The 16307-nt window shown below is 35.3% G+C and overlaps 2 protein-coding genes across 5 annotated transcripts in view; one reads left to right on the top strand and one right to left on the bottom strand.

Moving 5' to 3' along the window:
- CACNA2D3 (calcium voltage-gated channel auxiliary subunit alpha2delta 3) overlaps positions 1-16307 on the top strand; it is a 346053-nt gene that overhangs the window by 282336 nt on the left and 47410 nt on the right. The window lies entirely within an intron of this gene.
- LRTM1 (leucine rich repeats and transmembrane domains 1) lies at positions 738-5512 on the bottom strand. Its single transcript, XM_072347069.1, has 3 exons — positions 5506-5512; positions 3491-4087; positions 738-1171 (listed from the first exon to the last, which is right to left on the bottom strand). Exons 1-3 carry the CDS (start codon positions 5510-5512, stop codon positions 738-740), a joined length of 1038 nt encoding a protein of 345 aa, XP_072203170.1.

Below are 16307 nucleotides of genomic sequence, written 5' to 3'. Positions count from 1 at the left end.
GCCCCCTGGTGTTGCAAACGGGAATTCTACCGCTGCGCCACCGGAGGCGGTGCCTGAAACACAGTGTGGCATTACTTCCTCCTCCCGCGGGTTCTCAGCTCTCTCCTTCCTCGTAAGTACTTTAAAGATTAAATTTAATAGATAACAAGGTACTTCCTATTTTCCAAACTCCATAATGGGGGCAAATTAGAGGTGGGAAATACGTTTTTGGAAAAGTTGCAACAATTTTGTAAGTTATCAGTCTATAGAATGGCCAGTTCTAAAACAGGTTATGAATTATATTTCTGAATGCATATCAGGTATTTTAAGATCCTAAACTCTCATCATTTGTGTTTTTCTTTGCAAAAAACTCACTCATGTTGAGTGCTAAGGGTAGGCACACCATTATTCATATATTGAACAAATATTACATCAAAAGCTAGGAATGAAGAATGAAATACTTGGAAATAATTATGCTAAAATTTCATTCTCTCACATATTCAGCCTTACATTTCAGCTTCAGAATATACAAAACAAAATATAAGTACAGATATATGCAATGAGTTGCATTCTGCTACATAATATCTTAATCTTAATATATATTCCTAGGAACATATATGTATATACACAGATAATTTCTGTAATGTGAAAAAGAAAATAAAAGCAGTCCTAGCTATTAAACCAATCCTATTTAAGTTCTAAGCTTCTAAATTGAGGTTAGGGCTTTTTATTTTGAAGAAACCAAAGACAAAAGTAACTCAAGCCAAGCATCTTTCAAATGGCTCTTTTTCCTCTGGAGTCCTGTGCTGTCTTGCAGGGGCCAAATGTTCTCTGTGGTATTTAGCAGTAATTGCAGCATAGGCACAACCATAAACAGCAGCTGCCAACATCATTAGACACACAATTCCACAGACAATTCCAGTTATTACTACAGTGGCAATTGCACGACGCAAACTAACAGGCCTCGGCTTTGGTTTGGGTTCACAACTCAGCCTGCTGTTTTCCCCATGTTCGTTGTGATGAGAGTGCTTTGGAGAACTCCTGTGCTCAAAGCTGTGGTGATGAGAGGTGGCCAGATGAGTGTGAGCTGTCATAAGTGGGCATGCTCCAAAGAGCTCATAAGGGACCTTAAGGAGGTCCTTTCCCTTCCGAATCCCTGGTGTTGCACAGATGATGCCATCACTTATTCCTCCTGAAAAGAAAATTTAAAAAAAACCTAACAGCGTATGATCTTAATATTTTGTAGTTTCTGAATTCTCTTCATGTTAAGTTTACAGATTCCCAAATTACATTTATAGTCAATGTTGACTTTATACTTTTAGCTGTATCTAGGCAACAAGGCTGATGAAGGGCTTGAAGAATACTCTCTATGAAGAGTGTCTGAATGAACTGGGGCTGTTTAGTCTGGGGAAGAGAAGGCTGAGGGGAGACCTTATTGCTCATCAAATTCCTGAAAGGTGGTTGCAGTGAGAGTGGGGTCAGTCTCTTCTCACTGGTGACAGGTGACAGGACAAGGGGAAATGGCCTCAAATTACACCAGGGTAAGTTTAGGTTGGGTATCATAAAAAATGTCTTCACTGAAAGGGTTGTTAAGCACTGGAATAGGCTCCCCAGGGAGGTGGTTGAGTCACCATCCCTGAATGTGTTTAAAAACTGCCTGTATGTGGTGCTCAGGGACATGATTTAGCAGTGGGTTGTTAGAATTAGGGTAGTATGGTTAGGTTATGATTGGACTTGATGAGTCAGGATGGAAAAGACCAGAGTTCTAAAGAAGTTAAGATTAATCAATCTATTACTTGTTCAAGTAGTAAGGTTCATAATTGATCACAGCCAGTTTCTGCAGCCTCTCAAAGTATGTTTTTAGTATAAACAGGAAATGAGGTAGGAAGCCTCAGTCTTGGTAAATCACACTGTTGTTGCTAAGCATGTAGAGCAACACACACAGGGTGTTGCTTTCAGGGTTCTAATTAGACCATACATCACAGCTGTAGGAGTGTGGTGTGCTGAGGCTAAAACCAGTGTTTACATATTTTAAAATTTTAACTTAACCAAGTTAATTGAATTTTCTCCCTCTTCTCTGAAATAATCCACCTTTTAGTTAAATCAGGGCACATACATTTTCATTCTTAAAATATTTTATTTGAAAAAGTAGTGAATAAAAATGGACTCAGATGAAAATCTGGAGCCTACTTCACCAAAAATATTGATGATATTAGTAGATAGAGATGAGCATAGCTGCTTGTTAAAACTCCCACTGAAATTTGTTTCAGGAAATGGTTCCTGCATAATGCAACTTTAAACCCTGGGATAGTGTGATGTCATATCATCCAAAATATTAAGATAAGAGGAGTTTTGGCTTTTGTCTGTTCTAAAAGATTACTTCTGGAAGTGGCTTTACCTCCCCAGGAAGACTGTTTCTGTGTCCCCACGTTGACAGTACAGTTTTCCAACTGGCTCTGATGCTTGGAGATGGCAGTACATCACAGGCAACATGGACGATCTCCTTATGTTCCATGTCACCTTCATGTACAGATAGTTCACCACATTCAAGCATCAAAGCTTGATTTAGAGAAAAGTAAATTGCACTGCAGTTTTGAATTCTCAGAGTCTGAACATACCTCCCAGGAGAAAGAAATTTGCTTTAGTGCTTAAAGTCTTTCCTGCATTCGTTGTAGGTAAAATGGATATGAATAACAGTGTTTTGGGATGATGAAAGCTTGTTTTCTTTTTTTTTTAATCACCTTAAATTATAAAGATTCTCTGAGCTCTGGAAGCAAAACAAATTCTTAAATACATAAAATTAGAATTAGATCGTGTTCTCTCTTATAAAGCATAACTCTTGAATGTATTTGAAAGCAAGCATGAACAAAATATGAAGTGACTTTCACATACAAAATTCCTCAGGCGGTGGTATTGCATATATCGCTCAGGATATTACTAGTGAATTTAGTGGTACAACAAATTAGAAAGTAATATCAGACAAGAGTAGGTTTCTATAAGGTGAAGCACATTTATAGATAAGTATTCTTATAAGGAAATACTGAGTTGTGATTTAAAGAGAAATTAGAGTTCTCTAAATTGGTACTGATAACTGTTGATGCTTAGTCTCATGCATGAGCTAAAAAGCTCCTTCATGTTAGGTTGGATTCTAGCAAAAGCATTCTGGTAGCATTAAAGCAAGTATATGTGCTCAAGGATACTTGTTATATATGTAGATATAGATATGGATGTATATACATACATTCACTACAGACATGTATTTCTAGAGTGTATCTATGTGCACTGTGTAGTCTCTCAATGTAAATGATTCTCTATGATTCTAGTTGTCTCCCTGTAATTATGAATGCACTAGTATTCTGGGCTGTGCATAGGAATATATTTTAGTGCGCTTATTTGATAGCATAATGCAAAACTGAGCTAAACTTGTACACTATAGTAGTGAAGATCAGTTAGCTGCATTTGGAAGGTTGTGTTCTCATGTGCATTGTATGTAATGAGAAGAATTCCTTACCTCTGTATAAAAAGCTCTCCAACCACAGTTTCAGGCCAAAGACATTGCAATTACATAGCCAGGGATTATCCTTGAAAAGAACAACTTTCAGGTTTGGAAGTGACTCCAGCAGAACTCTTCCCATTTTCTGAAGCTTGTTGTGCTTCACTGACAGTAATGTTATATTCCCTGTGCTGTTTCCAAAAGTCTCAGGCAAACGTACAATGCTGTTGGATGACAAGTCCAGTTCTTTGAGATGTGGGAGGAAACTGAAAGTCTTGTTTTCTATGTAATGAATCAAATTTCTAGTTAGGTTTAGAACCTGTAGGTACCGTAATTTTTGGAAAGTACCTGGTGCAAAACTTGAGAGAGAATTATTAGACAAGTCTAAGATTTTCAGCAGTGGTGTTCCAGTGAATGCATTTTGGTTGATTCTCCAAATACGGTTATTCTGCAATTGCAATATCTGAGTTTCAGGTGGTAAATGGGCAGGAATTTCAGTAAAACCTCTATTCTTGCAGTCTGTGGTCTTTGAAGCCATATGGCATAGGCACTTTTGAGGACATCCGTGAGTCATGTGTATTGTGAAGACAATGCTCAGCACCAGAAGCCAGTTACCTGTACCGCAAATGAAAGAAGCAATGATGCTTTGAAAGTATTATAAAATATTTGTCTTTTGACAATACAGATGTCGATAACAAATTAAAAGCATACACAGCCCCTTCGTAAGCCATAATGTAGACAGCAGAAATGTAGTTTATAATTTTTACAGGGCATTAGTAAGTCACTGATATTATTGAAATGCTTTTATAAAATGGAATGAAATAAGTGCTCCCAGTGTCTTAATGAAAACTACTGCTCGTGTGGCTTTATCTTAAGTATAAATCATTTTCAGGAGGTTTTTCTATCAGCAAAGATGTAATTGAAGAGAATTGTGTGAACTTTCTAAAATTACTAAATTGTAATGTTGCTCTGTATGCAGTACTAATAACTTTAAGCTATCTTATGTCAGAAGAGTCGTTTTTATTTTCAAAGTTTTACTACCTAAAAAGAATTATGTTAATGTACTACCAAAGGAGTAACAAGCTTTAACGGCATTTCCATAAAAACAGTTAACAGTACTTTTCCTGCAACCGTTACATTTGTTCTTTAAAATATCTGTGCTAACACTTATTGCTCGGATTCCAGCTGTAACTCTCATAGATTCACGTTTCTACTCACTCAGCAAACATTTGTCAAGAAACTGTTATAAAGATAAATGAGGTCACAGGAGTACTTAACACTATTTAGTATTTATCATTTATAATTATCATCTGCTCCCTGATGTTCAGCCTTAACAGAAAAAAATATATTGTTTTTATCTTTCATATATTGTTTGTGGTCTTACTTTGTATAGGAACATGCAATTGTATGCAAAACATAAAATTAAGGTAAATAATCAAATGATGTTAAGTGGTATGAGATTCTCTGAATAAAGATAGTTAGTGGTAAATTCTTTATTTACATTGGTTTTGAGACACTTGAAACCATTTTTAATATTTACTATTTCTGAATGAAAAATATTTTGGCCAGTTATTACTGAAAACCTATGGAAATTAAAGGACCTGTTGGTTATTGGCTTACAAAGATCAAATATTAATTACTAACCATATTGAAGGAACAAGTATGTAATTAAATCATTGAATATAAAAAGCATATACATGAAAATATGAATGAAAGTTTTACTTTGAGGCTGCAGTTTAACTGATAAATTCCTCATTAATTTTCCCTGTAAAATGAAATTGTATTCATATTAAAATTATAAATAATCCCCTGCCACCTCTGAATTCTATATTGTAAAATTCATTAGAAAAAACAAGAAAGCATTCCTGTAAATAAGGTAAGAAATACATTCCGTTCATTACATTCTTCTGCAACAGTTGGTTTCAAAATCTGACATACAGCTTCCAACGTAGAATAAAAAATAAACATGAGACAAGGAAATGCCTAGAGAACAGAATAGCTTAATTATTAGTCAGAATGCATCATTATCTCACCTGTCATTCTTCTTTGCTTGCTTCCCACCTTGAAGAAGACTTGGTCCAATTTCCTGAGGTAAAAGAGTAAATGTACACTTTATTCTGGTTCCTCCTTCAAATCTGTAACATGCTCATCCAATTTCTTCAGTTTGTCTTGTTGTGGCGTTGTTTGTTGTTGTTATTTACATATGTATATATATATTTAAGATTTTATATGTAGCTTGAGTAGAAGTGCTACAATTTCTAGTGAGTTAATCCATCAGCCTTTGTATCTTTTTTTCTTTATCACAATCTTTTTTTCTCCTCAATTTCCATTTCTGACTCTCAGAGTCTTATCCTGCCTCTTTTAATCTGTCAGCAGGCCATGCAAAAGAGTCTGTCAACTCTAACTGGACAGCTGTAACATACAAATCATGACCTGATAGCCCCGTCTTTTTGATTATTTAATCTGCTTCAAATGGGAGGCACAAAAATAAAGCTGCCTTTTAAAATCCAGTATATTTTCTGAATTGTGGTGGATTATTAGCTATGCTGTGTCAATTTTTGCAAGATCAGATGACTCTGAACAAGGATTCTGATTATCCTGAGCTGTGACTGGAGGCAGTGGAGTGTGTAATATTGCCACGAATAGTCATGTGGGTTGATGACATGGTTTTGACAGTGCACTTGTTTGCTCTTCTAAGCTTATTCATCTGACATCCATTAGTTGTGCTGACAGGATTTTCTTGCATGGGAACACATAACTGGTGTCTCATTCCATAAAAATGGCAATGGACACCAAGAGTACTGAAGGAATTTATTTCCAAACATAATTTGAAAGAAAGGACTGTGTTCTTAGAATAGTTTGATTTGCCTCCTTGATACTACTACTCATTCATACTGTTCAGCTACAACAACAAAAAAGAATGAATGACTTGTGACTATGAAATAACTCAAAGGTGCTTTGAGGAATAAATGATCTGGTATAACAGAGTCTTTCATGATCATATGATCACTCTATCATCTATTAGCTTTCTTGTTAGAAGGGAGCAGTGCAATCAAAAGCTTTCAGGACAGTTCTGACATAGCAGTAGCACGTAGCATAGGTAACTTTGGTCCAAATTCTTATGTGATTTTGAGAAAGTCTAACAAAACTCATTTTCTACTGCAGGATTTGTATGCTATATCCAATATGATAGAAGGAATTGTACAAAAGTAGAGCTTGAAAACTGCTGTTGAAAGCAAGGCCTTACTTGAGATCACTCAGCGCTTTGTCAAGCTGAGGCTTACATGTTTCTAGGAAAGGACCTCCAGAGCAGCTCTCGTGTCTGCTACTTTGCAGCAGCTTTAGTCCTGTCTCTAACTTCCAGATCAGCCTTTTTGTCCCTGATCTTGTCCCTTACATGCTTTTAATTTTTTTCACTCTACTCATCTCATATGCCTATCCCATTGGTTCTGCATTCCTCTCAGTCCTTCATGTCTCTTCTGTCTCTCAAGCCACTTTCATCCTCTGCACTGGGCATCCCCTTTTCTTGGCCTGAGAGAAGAGATTTGATGTGCTACTGTAAAGGAAACTGCATATAATGATGATTATAGCTTACTTTGCTGAATTGGTTATGACACTGTTCAGGGTACTGAAAGAAACAGTGAGTATTGTGAAATGGTGACAAAGAATGTGGAACAAGTGGCATTCTATACCTAGATGTGACTGTTCATCTCAAAGGTACTAGGATTATTGCTGTGAGTGGTAGACCATATAGCCTTTGACTCTCATGAACATATAGACACATCATCCTGATACAGACTGAAAGATTTCAGCTTACCACAGTGAAAATCCATAGCTGTAGATTGCCAGGTAGCAGCCATAATAAATAACTTCAGCATTCCAAAGGGAGAGGAAGATGAATGTCGGGTTAAAGAAAAGCACTTCTCTAGTCTTTGTTGCAGATCATATTTTTCTATGTTTCCCAAGTCATGTATGTGCACACACACACTGAAGAAACACAGAAACAGACCCATCTGAAATAGTACCAGTGAATCATTTAATGAAGATAGAGCTAAATGTAAGAAGGGCAATTATTAAATACAGTAATCCTTAGAAATTGCAATCGTTGTAGTTGTTGATGTTTTGCTTTGTTCTTTAAAAGAATGAATTTAGCTCAGGTGCTTGTTGCTACAGTTTCCCTCTGTTCTTGACATAATCCATACCTTGTAACAATAGTAGCCCTTCTCATGACTGTTGGTTATATTACAGGAGGTATTAGCTATGCTGCTGTTGTGTTATGATATCACCTTTTCATCCTTTTAAGTTCTCTTCAGAATCTGTATTTTTTATTTTTGATCATGAATTCAGTGATTAACAGAGTTGTGGGGGTTGGAACGAACCTTTGGGGATAGTCAAATCCAACCCTCAGCTAAAGAGTTCAAAGAGTTTAATTGGAAGTTTCTTTTTTAACTAGTTGTTCCTCTTTAAATAACATTTGCTGACCAGGTAGGCTTGCAAGCTTCCACAACACTTTGTATCATCTAATGGAAGCCTTAAAGAATGTCTCTTAACAGCCCCTCTTATTTTAGGTAAGCGTTTGCTGCTATAATTGCATTATTTTTAGCACTCGCAGTATTAAAGAGATGTTCATAGGACAAGGTCACAGAAAGTTAAGCACTGTGGGAGGTTCAGTTCCAACAATAATGCAGAGGTTGTTTTATGTACTCTGAATTGTGGTATAAGAACTTATTACTCTTTTTTAAAAAATCTTCATGCTGGGTTCAGATTTGGAAACCTATGATTAAATCTGTCAATTTGCTTTTCATGTAGATGTGGCCATTTCATCTTCACATTGAGAACTCTGAATACACATATTTTGTAAACAGAATTTTCCCTAACCTATAATCCATATCCTATTCCCATTTATTAGTAATAATACTTTGGTTATGACGGAGAAGTCTGATGTGGTGAAAATTATAGCTGTGAAACAGGTAGATTTGCCAGAAACAGAACAACTCATGAAATCTACTCTACTTCTGGCCTTTTGAACAACCAGCAGGATTCTTCTCAGTTGTCTGATGTGGTGCAGCAACTGTGTTATTGTGACTGCTTAAATTAACTTGTGCCTTGTTGTAACAAGATATGTTTCCCTTTCCCCATGGCAAGCCCTCCTAGTCAACTCATGTCCTATCCATGTATGCTGGTGGGGCACTTCACTGTCAGATTGCCAGAATATACTTTGTTACAGCAGCTTACTGCTTTCTGCTTGAAAGGAGTGGCATGTACAAGAATCATCTCCTCTTGCAGAAGAACACTGTATGAATTAGACTCTAATAGAGAGGAAAAAAAAAAAAAAAAAATAGTACATGTATCAAATACTTGAAGTGTATAGAATTCTGACTACACATCCAGTCTAGGCATCTTATTAGGCAAGATAAGGGAAGAGTAATAGCAGTCAGAGTTTAATGACATCAAAATCTGATTATCTCAACAGAGGCGCCATTATTACATTGTTATCCAAAAGCTGCTTGTGCCTGCTCATTATGAATTGTTTGCTAGTAACTCTGAATGTGAGAAACAAGACTTTGTAACTCCAAAAATATGGAAACCAGTAGGCAGTTGTGATTTTGTTTTTCAGCTCACTGAATTGAGGGGAAGAGCCCCATTTTCTTCTCTTTTCAGTGGCTTCTTTCAGCATAAATAGATACATCTGGTACTTGTTTATAAAATGCATAATTAATGTGTGAAACACAGTGTTGGAAGTTATCCTTGGGCTAAAAATTATTAGGATTCATACGTGATCTGGAGCCCTTGTTACTTCATGGGACAAAATAAATAAATAAATAATAATAGAAAATCATTTAGAAGTGATATAAACTTTCAGTCTTAAGGGCTTTAATCAACAACTAATGAAACAAGTTATAGAGAAAAACCTGGCCCTGTGGGCAGGGTTTTTCATTATTCTTTTTTTCTTTCCATAATTATTATTTATGAGATTTTTTACACCTTCCTCTGACACCTCTAGTTGAGGCCAGCACATGAGATACAATAGTGGATCAGATGAGCTGAAACACTCTGCATTCAAGGTACAAATTTGTAGTGGGGGAAAGAAACACGATAGTTCAGAGGGACTTGCAGCCTGCTATTTCCAACAACTTGCAAACTAGAATAGCATCTATCACTGTGTCACGTGGTGTCATTGATAATTGTAGATGCCTGGGTGAGGTCAGGGCTGCATTCATCCCCAAACTGTTTTTTGGTTTGGACAGAAAAATTATTTTAACATTAATATCCAGCTCATTGCGGGTAATCTGGAGACAGCTGTTTGGGTCAATCCTTTTCAGATTTTTTCACTGATTTTGTTTTGTTTTGATTTTTAAATTCACTAAGGGGATGCAAGACTTTCAATCCAGGCATCTATCTATCTATAGGTATCACTATCCAGGTAGTGATGTTATAACTCTAACATAATCAGTTTTGTTGTCCATTCGGCTTATACTTCTTTCCCCATGACTAAGCAGTATTTGAAGGTGGTAAAGGGTTTCCTCAAGAATACTTGAGCACCAGCCCTATAGTATGCTTCAGTAGGTAGAAACTCACTGCATGGGATTCAAGGCCTTCAGAATGAGAAGTGCAAAGAGAAATGCAAAGTTACTTTTCCTTAAATGCAAGCTAGATTGAGTCATATTTAAGGGCAGATTACATGTCAGTATTTATTCTGTCACAGGTAAGAGGAGGGAGGGGTAAACTGTTCAGATATTTCCTGATGAATAACAAGCGGAGAATCTCTATGTGGAGGTAAGAGATATCATTGACATGATTAACTAATTAATGGATTCATTTTGCTACTACTGTAAGGAGAAATGTTCTGCTTGACATGAAGGTAACAGGAATGAAAGGAATAGAACTAGGACAAAGGCAAAGTAACTATAAAAATAAGGACAAGCATACATTTTGTTTTATCTTGACAATCTCTTAAATGTGTTGAAATTGAGGTCACTTTCGCTATCATTCTAGATAGCTTATCCATCTTTCACTGAAGACTTTTCCATAGGGGTTGGGTTTTTTTGATTGTTTAATGTTTGAAAAGAATTTCTATTTATTTATTTTCTATTTATACCTCACCTTGAATTCAGTCAAAAGAGTGAATTTTCTGTACTTCCAGAATGCTTAGAAATCAGGATGTTGTTCTCTCGAACAACATTGCGTCAAAGAGTTTTGAAATATTCTCAGTGTAGGAAGAAAGATTTTAAATATGGCAAATATTTCTGATTCTTAAGCTGCTGTGGTGAACAGCTAAAAAATAGAACTCATACTTCATTAATTGTTTTTATGCCTTTATGGCAGGACACTATTACTTAAGTAATATTCACTGATGAATGTTGGGATTTCTCATCTGTTAAGTTTGTCTAGTTGTACTGTTTGCAGACGTGATAAAGTCTTGGGAAAATTCCTATGAAGGATCCTGGTGTTTCTGTTCAGAATTTGTAAAAAGGCCAGTAGGAGAATTTTTTCTTTAGAAAGAAAGGGAGAAAAAAAATGTACAGAGAATAAATGTCTTCCTACAGAGTGCGTTTTATTAATGAGAATTACAATACTGGAAAATCTGGTGTAGATTAACAAAGAACAGTAACAACAGGAACAGTGTATCCAAATGGAACTGGTTGGATAATTAAATTCCTTTAATAGGTACTGAAACTTAAACCTCTTGATCCCTCTGACGTAAGCCATACTCTTAAAAGACATGGAACTTGATTCTAAAAGAGTTATGTGGGAGAGAAATATTGGGATGATGATTAAGGATTTCAGATACCCTGGGAGGAAATTTATGCAGGAAAAAAACAATATACATTTAAATAAAGTAACAGAAAAGCAACCAAACAGCAAGAAAAACCCCATGGCTATGAAATATAAAAAGAAGCTTTAATAAAAACCCCTTTATAGAGCCGTGCAGTTTATACCAGCAATAATGAAGCAACTTTATTGGGATAACCCAATGGCAAATAAAGGAAACTGAAGATTGAAATCTTTAAGGAAAACCCCTTTCTCTCTGTTTCTATTTCAATTCTATTTCTGTTTCAATTTATAAATTTATATCAAAAGGTTACAATATTCTTCTCTCCTCCACCTGGTGAAAATGCAAATTTTTAATTTACTGAGATTTACTTTAATACAATTATTAGAAATATCATGCCAAATAGCCGACATGCTGCCTGCTAGGTAAAGAGGAAAATGTATTAATAATTTTGGCATAAATGTTAAAGTCCTGCCAGTTGTAAAACTGAACCATATCTAGTGGTTTAAGTTGCTCTGTTTATTTTGTTTTTGTACTAATCGAAGTTATCTGCAAGCTTGTTACCATGATTTCTATTTTACTGTCCCTTAAAATGCTGAGGGATTAGTTTTCTGGCTCAAGTAAAAGCATTAGTTTTTAGGATAACAGTATTATAACAACACTTGAAAAGCCTGTGGGCAAGTATAAAGAAAAAAAGGTACAGTATGAAAGTAAGTCATTACTTCTAAAGATGAGAAAATGTTAGTCTCATCTTTTTATCTCCAGTGTTAGCATATGACTTCTGTATCACTGAGTAAGACTATAAGTACTCAGGCGATACATATCTTCATTTAGTGTCATACAGCATATCTCTTTTTATGTAAATGTACTTTTATTTTATTGCCATTTAATTTAGGACATTAGCTCAAAAGTTCCCAGCCTCAGTGATCTTCCTATGTCCAAAGGACTATGGCAATATTGGTCAACGTGAGCATATTTTGATCTTTATTTGCTTTCATTCTGCTGTGCAGTAAGTTATTTTTGAACATAATGGCAGGGCTGACCTTGATTACTCATGTTTTGGCTGAAACTTTTTATCTTTTTCCCTTCACAAAATGACAGTATATTTTTCAGTGTCCATTTTCTCTCTGTGTTTCAGCAGATTTAGAATAGATAAGTTCAAAGGACAATATTACTGCCTTCTCTGCTTCTGAAAGTAGTCATTGGGAGAAAGGAAGCTACCATTTTTAGAAGCTGAAGAAGTTAAGCATTATGTGCCTGGTTTAGAGAACTAATCATTTCCATACCTCTGCTTTTAGTGTCTGTAAGATCTTAGATAGGTTTTCATTAGTTACTGCTACAAGCTGTCTTTCTCTAAATTCTCCAGGAACAGGAAAAAGCAGAGGATTGTCTCTCTCTGTAATTATTAGTTTTTGATGATTTGGGGTTCTAGTGATGCACACATAGGCTTTGGTGAACATTTGTATTTTGTGCAACTGAAAGGAGATGCAACATTCAATACAGGCTTTTGCATGAAAATAAACACCTTGTCTACTAGAGGCTCTTGGTTGGTCATGTTTTACATACTAACACTTTTTAACTTAGGATTCAAAGGGATACCTAGTTTTGTAGCATGCAGTTTCTTAAATCGGGTACCTGAAAGCAGATTTGTAAAATAAGCAGACATCGTCATGCCAGAAGGAGTCAGTACATGATTCTCCAACACTTTGATTGGAATCTGGCTAAAAACAGTAATGCAGAACAACATTCCAATTTCATCATGGTGCAGTGCAGATTTACACTGCAAAAGATAAAAATCTGTTTAGCTCCAAACCTCTTCAGCAGTATCTCATTACTGTTGCTAAAGCATGTTCTTCAGTTTTACATAATCAAGAGTTTGGGCCTGGTTGTTATATACATTTACATATCACACCCTAATGTGCAACATGTATTTGTAATACGTAGCTGTTACTGCTTTCATTATAATCACTTTTTATAGAATCTAAATCCTTTGTCCCTTTTCACTAACAAGGAAATGGAGCACAGCACAGCAAGATAGGATAATTTGCTCAAAGGTTGTACTGTGGGCAAACAGTGGAGCAAGGAACAGAACAGCCTTCAGACTCTCAGTTCTTAAGCCACTGTGACCACCCAGTCTTCATAGATGTGTGTTCTCTGATGGAAGTTCCTCAGAAATTCAGATGCTATAGGGTAACATCCTTATGTACTAAGAATGTAGCACATGAACAATATTGTCATTTAATACGAGTTTTTTTTATAAGACCAGTTAACATGTCTTGAGCATTGGTAATGTTGATGTTTACCATTTTTCAGAGATTAAGATGGGTTGAATGATGGAAGGTTTCCCATGCTAAAAAGTCCTGCTGCAAATGTTTCTCCTGGTAATGTAATTAGGAAATATTGGCCTTGGTTAATGTAACTTAAAGAAAACATGTTGTCTTCATCAAACTTTTTCAAGTTGTTAAACAGGCATCGCCTTGTCTAGAAAGAAAACGGGAGCATATAGAGTTTCCATGGAAACTCAGTTAAAATGCTGATTTGTGGAAATGGTCATAATCAGTACCATAATCTAATCTTATTGAATTAAATGGAAAAAAAAATATCTTAAGTTAATAAGTACTGAAGAACAGTATAAGAGTATCTATATGCATGAAGACATCATACCCTTCTGCCTCTACAGATACTTTCTAAGTGCAATTAAAAGCAGGGAATAAAGCAAGGAAGTTTCTGGTAGAATTCTCATTTTCATTTTATGGATAGTTTTACTATGATTTTAAACATAAAAATCAATATACAAATATAAATCTATGTAAATGTGTTTTACTTTAGTTGGTAAAATCTTAATGCATTTCTAGTATGTATGTTAGATGTTTTCCTATAATGAAAGGAAGGTGGGCTTTTCCCTTAGAGTAGGGCATACCTGCTCTGTAAGGTGAAAAATTTGAGATAATCTTTGCTTCCCCTATAGACATAGTGAAAACTTTATTCATTCTGGAAAAGATTCTAGCATCCTTGCTGATAAAATGCAGAGCTGATTAATTTGACTATTAGAAAAGGAAATGTTCTAGTAAATACACTGTAGTAACATTTTCATTTGTCTGTCCTTATAAATGTATATGTCCTAACTGCCAATTTAAGAAATTGCTGTAAAATTTTGTCCTTTGGAAGATATTTTTCATTCTAAGTCAATAATATCAGGGGACTGTACAACATCATTTCTGAAAATTCTTATCAAAAGTATTCTCTGAATGGTTATTTAAGGGCTTTTTCTATTCCTATCATATACTGAGCAACCCTTAACTTTCACAGACTTCAGTGAGCAGTAGCAGTGCTCAACAGCTTTCAGGCAAGAGCCCCAGCTGAATTTCACATATCTCACTGCTTAGTAGAGATAGCAGCTATTTTGTGTGATAAAACCTTAGTTTAGTGAAATGCCAAAGACAGCTAACTTTCAGCAAACCCTCCTGATTTATTTCATAGCTATTCCTTTAGAGAGGATTAGAGCTGGTATCTGTGATATTGATTCCCTAAAAAAATATGAATTTATTCTCTTAAAATATGCTTCACTTCTCTATTGAAAGCTAAATCCCACACATTATTAGGAAATAAACTGAATTATACTTCTTGAAGCATCTGGATAATAGTTTTTGTAAAGTATGTTGCATTTGTGCTGCTACTGTGGAAAACATGCCAGTACCTATTCTATTTTCAGAATTTAATAACTCACAGATAAATTCAAGAGTAGTCATAACTTGGCTCACGGATCTCTCTCAGACAATGATGAAAATTTATAACGAAATTTTAAAAATCTATCAGTGCCTTTTGATTTTATCGGTTTTATTGTTTTTGACATATAGCATTTAATGTTTGTTGTTTTCTTGGAATATCCTTTAAAAGCATTTATTAAATATGTACTTGGACATAGATAAGTCAGCAGAATGCTCTTTGTATTTTGTAACACCAGGGAGCTGCAAAATTCTTCATTTATCTAATGAAGCAAATAAGCTCTTTGCTACTTTTTAGCAGCATGAAAATCTCTCTGTAAATCATGAATATTCAGAAGATCAGCCCTAAGCAAATATTTCTGCTGAAGGCTACCTAAGCTTATCTAGAAATTCTGCAGATGCTTTTTCTTTTTCCCAAAATGTGATAGGAGAAAAAGAATGGAAAGTTGTTATTCTATCCCTCAATGCCTGACCTGTTCATTGCACTGTTTTCCAGTTCACAATCTTAAATAAAAGAAAATATAAATTTCTTTCTGCAATAAAGGCAATTCCTAAAAGGGATAATTAGTGTATCTTGACAGAGGTTTGTAGCACTCAAATTTCTACAAATGTAATATAAATAATAAAGCTAACTAAATGTGAGTGTATGCAGATCATCGCCAATGTTAATCCAGTTTTAGAAACTGAATAAATTTTCATTGGAAAGTATGCTGACTGTAGCTTCTACAATTGCTGCCTTTTATGGTTGTTCAGTAGAGACACAAACATAATATAGGGGGTTTGCAAAACCACTATTGATGTTTTCTTTATACTTTCAAATACAGAATCCATAATGGAAATATTTCTAATGTGTTACTTTAGTCTTACAGCAATTCTACGTAATTTGATAATCACAGTGTAGTGCAGTTTTGTAGAGAATGTCACATTATAACTCAGTTATGAAGGAATCTAAGTCTTATTTCTAGTGATATGATGATTATGACAAAATGTTGGAGTTTTCTTACCCAATATACCATCTGTTTGACTAAGAAGATTTTGTATATTCTCAGCAGCCATTCTGAAATGCTGGAATTCCAATTTGGGAAGGATAGACTTCTTTGTTAATAAGAGCAATAAACACTTTTCCCATATCTGAAAAGAGTCTTTTTCACAATGCTAATATTTGTTGATAAGAACTTTGTCTTTCAGCTGAGTTAGGTAGTAGCCAGAATCAAATCTGAAAAAATGAAACACTATCAAAGTTTGACCACAGTGCATTTTAGTTAAAGCGGAAGCTGAGAGCCTGACATCTCCTAGGAGAATCTGGTCATAGCCTCCAAGAGTTCAGATAAGGATC

Source organism: Excalfactoria chinensis, chromosome 12, assembly GCF_039878825.1.
Source record: "Excalfactoria chinensis isolate bCotChi1 chromosome 12, bCotChi1.hap2, whole genome shotgun sequence".
Taxonomy (NCBI): domain Eukaryota; kingdom Metazoa; phylum Chordata; class Aves; order Galliformes; family Phasianidae; genus Excalfactoria; species Excalfactoria chinensis.
Note: the sequence above shows the minus strand (reverse complement) of the source record. Positions and strands in the feature narration are given on the sequence as shown.

Excerpts from the sequence above, each read along its gene's own strand:
- LRTM1 (XM_072347069.1), bottom strand. Across the intron at positions 1,172-3,490 it reads GGAGAGCTTTTTATACAGAG|GAGGAATAAGTGATGGCATC; the intron begins GTAAGGAATTCT and ends TTTTCTTTTCAG.